At 52.7% G+C, this 9,893-nt stretch overlaps 1 protein-coding gene across 2 annotated transcripts; it reads right to left on the bottom strand.

Moving 5' to 3' along the window:
• Nucleotides 1-4,764: 4,764 nt before the first annotated feature.
• On the bottom strand, nucleotides 4,765-9,065 carry PRR20G (proline rich 20G). 2 transcript variants are annotated; one of them, XM_060110558.1, is made up of 3 exons: nucleotides 8,912-9,065; nucleotides 8,448-8,506; nucleotides 4,765-6,997 (listed from the first exon to the last, which is right to left on the bottom strand). In XM_060110558.1, the coding sequence occupies exons 2-3, from the start codon at nucleotides 8,497-8,499 to the stop codon at nucleotides 6,276-6,278; spliced, it is 774 nt and encodes a 257-aa protein (XP_059966541.1). In that variant the 5' UTR covers nucleotides 8,500-8,506; nucleotides 8,912-9,065; the 3' UTR covers nucleotides 4,765-6,275. The 2 variants fall into 2 exon arrangements, with proteins under 2 accessions (XP_059966541.1, XP_059966540.1); XM_060110557.1 differs by lacking the exon at nucleotides 8,912-9,065 and having other exon boundaries at nucleotides 8,448-8,627.
• Between the last annotated feature and the right edge of the window lie 828 nt (nucleotides 9,066-9,893).

Genomic DNA, 9,893 nt, shown 5'->3' with positions numbered 1-9,893 from the left:
ACGACCTGCAATTGAGCGTAAAAGCCATGTTGGAAGTGGGTCAGTCATCGACATCCCAGCTGCTGCCACGTGGGTCAGGGTGACCTGCCCAGCAGAGCCTTTCCTGAATTCCTGACCTACTACACTGTGAGCGAAATAAAACAAAATGGAGGTGCTAAGACTCTGAGTTTTGGGGTGTTTCGTTAGGCAACACTAGAAAACCAGAACTGCATTTTCTACTCTTTCCATGACCTGTGCAAAAGCATCTGCTTATTTTTTCCCCTATGTTTGAATGCCATTCCTTCCAACAAAGTGATTTAACATCCCACCCCCCAAAATAGAGCCAGAGCTCTGAAAAACTGGGATCACACAGTTTACACATAAACAACAAGCAGGAAAGATTAAGTGGGGGACACAGGAAACCTGAGCAGCACGTAGGGTTCTGGGTAAGACAGAACCACCCCACCTGCTTTGAAATAATAGCAGGTAGTGTCTGTTGGGTGTGCACCATGTTCTGGGCACAGTGGTGAGCACCTAGAGTCTATGAACTCAGCTGAGAGTCCCACGAGGCTGGACTCTCTTTATGTCCGTGTGACGGCCAGGAAGACTGAGAGCCTTGAGGTTAAGGAACTCATCTGTGGTGCAGCCAAGGTTGGAACCCAAGCAGCCTGGCCCAAAGGCGGTGCCTTTAGCTCTTCTTCCGTGCTGGCATAGACGGCAAGCCAGGAAGCAAGGTGTCTGGGTGTGAGAGCAAAGCGGGAAGTGAGAGAGAGTGGGGGCGTCAGGCTCGTGAACCGGCAGCTCTGGCCAGTTTGGGCCCACAGATTGGGAGCTTGGGTCTCGTGCACCCACCTGGCCTACAGGAGGGGAAAACTGAAGCCGAGGTGGCTCCTACACCCCTGTGGGGAAATGGATGCGCTTCGCACACCCACTCAGGGAAGGAAGCCTGACTCTACTGTGATTGGGAGAGTGGGCTGTAATCCTCAAGGAAAAACCAGAGTCCTGGGATTTCCCTTCCTGAGGACCCAGAATCTGGCTTTAAACACTGCCTCCTGGTGTGGGGACCAGAAGCTGAGAAACTATCACGGAGTCTGTTCCTGGGGTGGTGGCACACCCACCCCACCCCCAAAACCTGGCATAAGCGAAAAGAAAGCCACCATGGAATGTCACTTTAACAGTCCAAGCACCATGAAGTTCCACAGTAAATAGAAACCTTGCTTGGGACCAGCTAAATATGCACACAGACAGGTACACAGACACCAAAAAAGAGACGATTTCACTGTGAGTGAAATTTTGCTGGCAAAAAAAAAAAAAAAGAAAAGAAGGAAGGAAGGAAACCAGGAAGATTTGTTCCCTGAAAACTTTAGTTAACTGGAAAATCTGAGAGAAATTATAAAACAATGTTCAAAATGATGAAAGAAATAAGTCTTATAAAAATCAGAAATAGCAAATAACCAGTCACAGTAGATTTAGAAAAGAACAAAATGGAATATTCGGAATCCATTAAATCAAGATAAAGAGCTGACTGAATAGAGTAAAAAAACTAGTAAAGCAGAAGACAGATCTAAGGAAAACCAGCAGAACATAATACAGAATGCAGCACAGTTACGAGACACACAGGTTAGAATGACATGACCCAGTATACATCAACCAGCGGTTCCAGAGGAGAAAAGAGAGAAAAATGAAAGGGATAAGAGCTTAGAATCTTCCCCTTTTCATTAAATGTATTCTCAGATAGAAGATTCTCAGTGAATCTAGAGAAAGCTTTTAAAAACATGTAGGTATGGACATCTCCTAGGGAAACTTCAGAACATCAAAGACAGAGAGGATGTTGTAAAAGGGCCCGAGAGGAACAGAATTTTGACTCCCGAGCACAGTGTTTGGGCTATGAGAAGTTTCAAAACAGCAACAAGAGCAGCCTAAAACAACAGGAAAATATCTGCAAGGCAGTGAGAGAAAACATATAGTTGTCAAACTAGAATTTTATATCCAGCTAAACTATTATTCAAGAGTGTGCACGCTATAAAGATGTTTCAGACAGAGCTTACCATGAACTGCTCTTTACTGAAAATCTCTAAGGAAGGTACTTCAGAAAGAAGGAAACTGAACACTAGACAAAGGAGGAATGGTTGAAGACAGCAAACGGATTGGTGACTCGTGGAAATAGAGTGAAACAAGTATCGATGATAAACACTAATTGTGTTAATAATGATTATTTTGGTGATGACAAAATAGAACTGAAATATAAGACAATAATACCATGTAAAATGGAACTGGTAGTGATCAGGATAGATGTATCCAAAGGTCCTTATAGGGTAGAGAAAGAGATCAACTAACATTAGACTTTAAGTCAAGTATGTGTGTTAAAAAAAAATTAATCGTATTCAGTTGAACCATATGAAATTGCTGATGTTTGACCAACATGATGGCAATTTCATATGGTTCAACCTAGTACACTGTATAACTTCCAAAGGAGAGTAAAGAAAGTGAAGAAAACTAACTTATCATACCGATGGAGAGCAGGAGAGATAGTGGGGGTCCCTACCCACCTGAAGGCAGAGGGCCATCCAGAGTTCTCCTGTACAGACTTGAATCATCGGGTGAAGAACGGGTGACCAGTGAGGCGAGGTCCACAGCCCCCGGCCAGGGCGCCTTGTAGCATCTGCTGCCAGTCTTCCTGCAAGTGTACTTCCGGGTCCTGACACACATCCTAATTGTCAGATGACCAAGGTGCATGCCAGGCTCTTTGATGCCTTCTTTGGTGGCGTGAAGGTGTAAACACGCATGTCCTCAGTGAGAGGACAGGCACCTAGATTGTACTGTCTTGATGTAGATTTATTATTGAAACAATGTCTGCTTCCTATATATAAAATAGAGACCAGTGGTCTTCAAGATTGAGGACACACATCCCATTAATAAAGGCCGAATATGTGTCTCCGAATCGATTAGTCACCACTCTAATATGTATATTATTAAACTAAAGAAACTAAAGGTGCCTAAAGATGAAAGAAAGAAAAAGCCTCCTGAGGCCTGGACATTGGCGAGTCTTCAGGAATGTAGGTGAAAGCACCCGAAGAGGGAGGAATGGGGAAACCCTGAGCTATTCCTGGAAACACTGAATTGGCAAGTTTACCCTGGACAATGTCTAAACAGTGAAGTGACTGAGGAAACAGTTCCATGCTGCTGTAAGGTGGGCTGGGCATGGCAGACATGGGCCTCTGGCCCTGGGGAGGGAGCAGGGCCTAGGGTCTGGGCACAGGGAAAGCTGGGCTGTGAGCTGAGGCTGGACCCAGTGTGCCCAAGAAACCCCTGCGGACAAGAAAGTATCAGTGTTTCCAATATCCAAGAAGTTCCTACAGATTGATAAGAAAAGGATTGAAAACCCAGTAGAAAACTGTGCAAAAGATATATATTGGCTATTAACAGAGAAAGAAACAGAAATGGCAATAAATGCATAAAAAGATACTAAACCTTATTAGTAGTCAAGACAAATCAAATTAGAACAATAATGACAAATGTTTATTCAAGAGATTGGCAAAAATTATGGCGTCCCAACATTTATTGCTGGGAAGACTGCGGGGGGAACCGGCGCCTTCGTATCCCACTGATGGGAATTGATACGGTTACAACCTAACTGAATGCAATTTCTTAATACCTATTAAGATAAAATATGGCCCTACTGCTTGACATGGGAATCTCACTTTGAGGATTTATTTCATAAAATTAAAAGAGCCAGTACTGAAGAGTCCACGTACGAGTGTTTTGCAAAGCGTTCTGGTGGTGGAAACAGCCCGTCAGCAGAGGGTTGTTCCCTGAAGAGCCTGAAGCGTGCGCCTTGCAGAGGGTCGGCCAGCTCCCGGGGAGGTGACGGCACAAACGTGCGGTTGAGCGCAGGGCACCCAGGTTGAGGGCAAGAAGCAGCTTCCACCGCAGACGAGCTTGGGTGTCTGCGTGGCGCCTGCTTCACACGGAGAATGGGTTCCAGCACTGCCCCCAGCACATCTGCCACACCTGCCTGGACCCTAAATCACCCCGGGTGACCCCAGGAGGATCGCATGCCCCATTTTTGTAAAATAAAACCCCAAAGATGCCTTTAAGTACACATGTGTTCGTATAGGCCTATACGGCTGTAGGGAAAGCAGGGGGTGGGGGAAGCAGACACTTGTTCTTTGTCTTTCTGTGTGTTTCTTTTTCTGGTTACAGTAAACTCATTTGACATTGGTAAGATGAAAACTGAAATTTTAATAAAAGATGTACTCCAGTAAAAGGCAGAGAGAAGGGTTTATTTAAGGGGATGGTTGGATACACAAGAAAAAAATCTTTCATGGTAAAAATTCTCTTCATTTACCTTGGACGTTTTCTCTTACAAATGAATCAAAATCAGGCGGTCAAAGCCTACTTAATAAAATACAAAATCCAATTCCTAATAAACCTCTTATCAAAATCAGAAGATGGGAGTGATCTAGACTTGATCAAACATGCCTGTGAGAAAAGTACAGGAAACACCTGCTTAATGGTCAATGTGTAAAATATCCCCTTTGAAGCCAGGAGCACGGAGGCCGCCACCCACTTACTTGCTCCTTACTTAGTGTTTTTTTTTGTTTGTTTTTTTGTTTTTTTTGTGGTACACGGGCGTCTCACTGTTGTGGCCTCTCCTGTTGCGGAGCACAGGCTCCGGACGTGCAGGCTCAGCGGCCATGGCTCACGGGCCCAGCCGCTCCGCGGCATGTGGGATCTTCCCGGACCGGGGCACGAACCCGCGTCCCCTGCATCGGCAGGTGGACTCTCAACCACTGCGCCACCAGGGAAGCCCCCTCACTTAGCGTTGTCAACGTGTCCTGCTTTCTCCTTGTTTCTGTTACCCCCTCTGCCTTGTTTGATTCGTCAGATTTCCTTGGGTCCACGTGTCCCTCACTCTGTGTGGAATCACTCATTCCACTCCAGCTCCTGTAGAAGTCACCATGGGGCCACCTGCTTACAAATGTCCAGGGTCCCTCTGCTCTCTCAGGTTGAGCATCTGTAGAATTCCAGGACTAGACCAGAATTTCAGTAATTTTAAGCTCCTTTGAACTCCTACGTCCCCCAAATTTCGATGTCAATGCCTTCTGGAATTTTTTTTCTTTTTTGTTGGCTGAGTTGGGTCTTCGTTGCTGTGCGCAGGCTTTCTCTAGTTGTGGCGAGCAGGGGCTACTCTTCGTTGCGGTGCGCGGGCTTGTCACTGCGGTGGCTTCTCTTGTTGCGGAGCACGGGCTCTAGGTGAGCGGGCTTCAGCAGTTGTGGCGCACGAGCTTAGTTGCTCCACGGCATGTGGGATCTTCCCGGGCCAGGGAATGAACTCATGTCCCCTGCATTGGCAGGCGGATTCTTATCCGCTGCACCACCAGGGAAGTCCCCTTCTGGGATTTCAATTCCAGATTATTCATCTTTCTTCAAGGATCATACTTATTCAGACTCAATAATACAGTTTACCCATTTCCTTGCTTTCTGGTCCTTCTTGCATCCCACTTCTTCCTCTTTTCTTCCCACTTCTTTTTTTTTTTTCCTGGCTGCAAAGCATTATCTGTGCTTTCAGGGCAGGCAGCAAAACAACTCGCCTGGAGCCGGCTTTCACAGGAAGGGGCTTTGTTATCAGCCTGTGAGCTCTCGAGCTCAGAGGAAGCTCCCACTTTGGGCCGGGCTGATTAGGATTCAGGCCCCTTTCCTGTGCCTCGACGGCGCCCAGCCCCTCCTGTCTGCGCACCACCTGGTCCAGGTTACGGAATTCGAGACTCAGGGTCATATGCTCTCCAGGATCCGAGGGGGTCTCCTCATGGCTTTCTCGGAATCACCGATGCTTTTGAGGGAGTGTTGATGTCAGGCCAGTTCTGCTTTCCCTGTAGGTCTCACCTCACAGGCAGCTCTTGGAATTTCCTCTTTAACCAAGCCTCATCCACGCGTGTCACTCTCACACCCACTCAGGATCCGTGTTTCTCTTCAGAGGGGAACCACTGGCCGCGTTTCACAGGCTGCTGGGGGACCGCCATCAGTATCCTGACCCTGCAGCCACTCACTGGGAAGCTCCGATCACAGCTTCTCCGTCCCGTGAGCACCCTGGGGCTCCCTCTGCCTGGACACCTCGTGCACTGCTCTGTCCCTTGTCACTGCCTGTCCTGTGGGAAGCAGACCTGGGCCTGCCGGGATCCCGGGGGAGCTTGCAGGCTCAGTCCGGGCAGTACAGGGAGCGGGGGAGACAGTGGGGACAGGAATGGGACTCCGGTTGGGGGAAGGTCTCCTGGAGTATTTAGCAAATGCCCAGGTCAGCGAGAGAGGGGCTGGCTGTGGTGGGCATAGGGCGCTGCGACCGCATACAGGTAGGTGCCGGAGGGTGTCTGCATGACTATCAAAGCCAAGCCCGAGGGTATGAACCCAACGTAGGAACAGGCGGAAGGCTGGACCTCCCTGAGACCCCAGAACCTGTAGGCATTGGGCAGCCCCTGGGGTCTCCTCCCAAGTGCGTCACTGCCGGGGCCGGGGCCCTGCAGCACGTGTCCGTGTGCCGCAGCCGCCATGGCTGCTCTGGTGAAAGGGGTCTCCCTGGCTTCTGGCTCCGCGGGCCGTTCGGACACCTCTCCGCTGTCCAGCTCCAAATGCAGATCTGGCCCCAGCAGGCGTCCCGGCCCCTCCTGCAGGCGGGGGTCCCTGTGCAGGCGGGGGTCCCTGCCCCGGCCTCTTTCAGCCCTCTGGCTATCTCCCCTGCGGCGGCCTCGGCCTCTCTGTGCAAGGCGAGCCGAGTCCACGAACGCGGGGGTCTGACATCTCATGGGGTTCACATAAGCAAAGGGTCTCGAGGGCTGGCCTGGCTGCGGGGGTCCGGCTGCCCCCCCAGGGTCTCCGCCTTCTGCACCAGGGCAGCCTGTCTCCTGGGGATGAACACCTGAGGTGGAGGGTCTCGAGGGCTGGCCTGGCTGCGGGGGTCCGGCTGCCCCCCCAGGGTCTCCGCCTTCTGCACCAGGGCAGCCTGTCTCCTGGGGATGAACACCTGAGGTGGAGAGAGATGCAGAGACTCAGCAGAGGGAGGCTTAGGGGCTGGGGGGGTGGGGGGTGCCCCTGGACGGCCACAAGCCTCCTCCAGGCTGGGCACTCCCCACGGGCCATGGCATTCAGCCCTCGCAGCTGCCTGGCCAGCCAGGTATTAGAATCCCCATTGTACTGATGGGGATGTGGAGTCTGCGTTCACCAGAGAGATTCAATTTGAATAAAAATGACAGTCCCTGTCTTCACGGCTCTAAACTTCAATAGGAGAGACAGACAGAAGCAAACAAAACCAAGTAACGGCGCTGACAGCGGAGGGGCAGGGAGGGCAGAGAGGCCGGGAGCCCGGCTCCCTGAGCTGAAGGACACCTGGGCAGCTGAAGGACAGCACCGCACGCGGGGCAGCTCACCAAGGCCTCCTTCAGCTAAGCCGGGCTTGAGTTTACCCTGCGGTCCAGGGAGCCATTGAAAGGAAGGCGGCAAGGGCGTCACAGCTGGACTTGGGGGGCAGGGAGGAGGTGTGCCTGGAGCGGGGGTGCTGGGAAGGAGGGCTGCAGCCTCGGGGGAGGCGCGAAGGGGTCGGTGGCTGGTGGCGACCGGGTGGCCCGTCTGTCTGCAGGCGCCCTCCTGGCCCACCCCTTCCCCGGCGGGAGGGCAGGAAGCCTTTCCCAAGGAAGAAGATGCAGGTTAGGACAACAGAGGATGAGCCTGACGATGCTAAGGCGTTTGGGTCATCCAGGTGGGGGGCCTGGGCTGGAGCTGCATTTGGGGTCACCACCAAATGGGTTAATTTTTTTCCTCAGTTGTTGGCTAGGAAAACTGGGAGGTGAGGGTTGAGAGCTGGGTGTTCCAATGAGAAAAAATAAGCCAAGAGAGAAAAGGACACCAGATAAAAGAAACAGGGTGTAGAATTCCAGAGGGGGATGGGGTTCCCCAGCCGGATGACGGGGGTGGGGGGGGTGAGGTTGGTAGAGCTCTTGATTGGGTGTGAATTTAAACAATCGGGGAAGACTTTGAGAACACTGAATTTGCAAACAGTAGCCCAACTACTAAGTCCTGGAAAATTCAGAAGAGGGGAATTAACCCTGGGGCACAGGGTGTCTGCACTCAGAGTAAAGGGTCCCTGGAAGGCGGGCGGGAGGTGGGGCCCGGGGCTTCAGTGTGGAAAGTGAGAGTGGGCATGAGATGCTGAGAACTCGTGACCGACCACTACCGACTCCTCTGCTGGGAGGGAAGACCCTGCGTGAAGTCTTAACTGGGGAAAGTCGGCAGGAGCGCAGGCGTTTAGAGAACAGGAAGTAGCGCCAAGAAACACAGGAAGACGGTCGTGTCTGGAGGGGAAACTGAGGCGAGGGCCGCTGTTCCCCACAAAACGCCTTCTGTGTCATACAAGTAAATAGCAAACGTAGAGTCAAAACTGGGGAGCACTGGAAAGGGGGTGAGGGTGTCGCACGTACCTTGATTAGGGGCCGTTGAGCGAAAGCGCTTGGAGGGTCTCTGCTCCTGCATGAGGAATCTGCCCGAGAGAGGGAACCGGGTCAGTCCGGGGGCTCCAACCACCTCTCCGCACCCCCGCATCCACGGCACGCAGGCGGGAGCTCGCTGGGTCGGGCTGGCGGCAGGGGGACACGGTGTCCGGAGGGAGGGGTCTGGGGTGACCTGTTTTCCAAGAGGAGCCCGTAGCGGTTGGCCCGCAGGAGGGTTCACTGATTCATGCCAAGTGTCCGGACAAGGTGGGAGAGGCAAGGTTACCTTGGGCCGATTGGAGGAGCTTTCCGTCCCCAGAGGGAAGAGGGAAGGAAGGCGGGGAGCAGAGGTGGAGGGCGAGGCTGTCTGGGGAGCTGGCCCTGGTCCTCCCAGGGCACCGGGGGCTGTTGGTCGTACAAGGCGTGCCCATCCCCCAGGGGCGCCCGGCACGTACCTGGTCTCCCTGCCGTGACTCTGTGGCTGGTGGCTCGGGGGGTCTGGAGACGCGGAGCGGCTTCCAGGAGACCCTTCCGGGAAGAGGGGCCTGAGGCGCTGGAGTCCAGGGGTGTCCGCAGTCACGACCGTCAGTCTGAGGGCAGCCTTCAGAAGTATCTCCCGCAGAGAAGGCCTGTCCTCTCAGGGGCCCTACAGGAAACTCGCTGATCTGGAGCCACCCAGGCCCCTCTTATAAGTCTGTCGTGATTGGATAGAAGGAGGGCGGGCCAGCCAGCTTAACCCGAGAAGAGTTGATTGGGTTGCAGTTTTCTGCCGCCCAGAGACCCCGCCTTGAAGAAACGGGTTCTAGACGCAATTCTCTGGGTTGATCTAATCATTACAGAAAAGGCAGGATTGTGATTGTGTTAAGTGACTCACAGGAGGTTTGATTAGGTTTGGTGGGTGGGTCGGGCGGTCCAAGAAAGCACCCAGGGTGGGAGTTCGGGCTGGAATTGGAAGATTAATGGACCCAAGCCAGGCCGAGGGGGGAGGGGCAGGCGGGGGAGGGTAAGGGCACGCACCTAGGCTGAGGTAGGGGGAGCCCCACCTCCACGCCGGTCCAGGGGCAGTGGAGACGCCGTAATGGGACTAGACCACCCTGGCCGTGAAAGGGGAACAGACTGAGCGTGTCGGGGGGCCAGGAGGCTGCGCTGACCTCTGGGATGGAGATGGTGTCTTATGAGGTGGGTGGCAGGGGGTGGCAAAGGAAGACGGTCCACAGGGAGAGAGACGTTTACAGGGGAAAAAAGAACCAGAGTCGGGTGGTCCCGACATACCCTTAGGGGGAACGAGTGGGTTTATTTGGACGGAAGTCGTACCAGGAGTCTGCTCTGAGTGGAAGACTGCGAGCTTGGTTCCTACATGTTGGGTTGAGAGAGATTTGAGCCACCAGGTGTGAGGAAGTCAGGTGGCCGTTCTGGGGTTGGGAGCCCAGAGAAAAG

Source organism: Mesoplodon densirostris, chromosome 10 (assembly GCF_025265405.1).
Source record: "Mesoplodon densirostris isolate mMesDen1 chromosome 10, mMesDen1 primary haplotype, whole genome shotgun sequence".
Taxonomy (NCBI): domain Eukaryota; kingdom Metazoa; phylum Chordata; class Mammalia; order Artiodactyla; family Ziphiidae; genus Mesoplodon; species Mesoplodon densirostris.
The sequence above is the reverse complement of the archived record's forward strand: the minus strand, read 5'-3'. Positions and strand labels throughout refer to the sequence as shown.

Coding starts and splice junctions, on each gene's coding strand:
- PRR20G (XM_060110557.1), bottom strand. CDS start 8,568: ATGCGGGGGTGCGGAGAGGTGGTTGGAGCCCCCGGACTGACCCGGTTC. Junction 6,998..8,447: donor CTCAACGGCCCCTAATCAAG/GTACGTGCGACA, acceptor TCTCCACCTCAG/GTGTTCATCCCCAGGAGACA.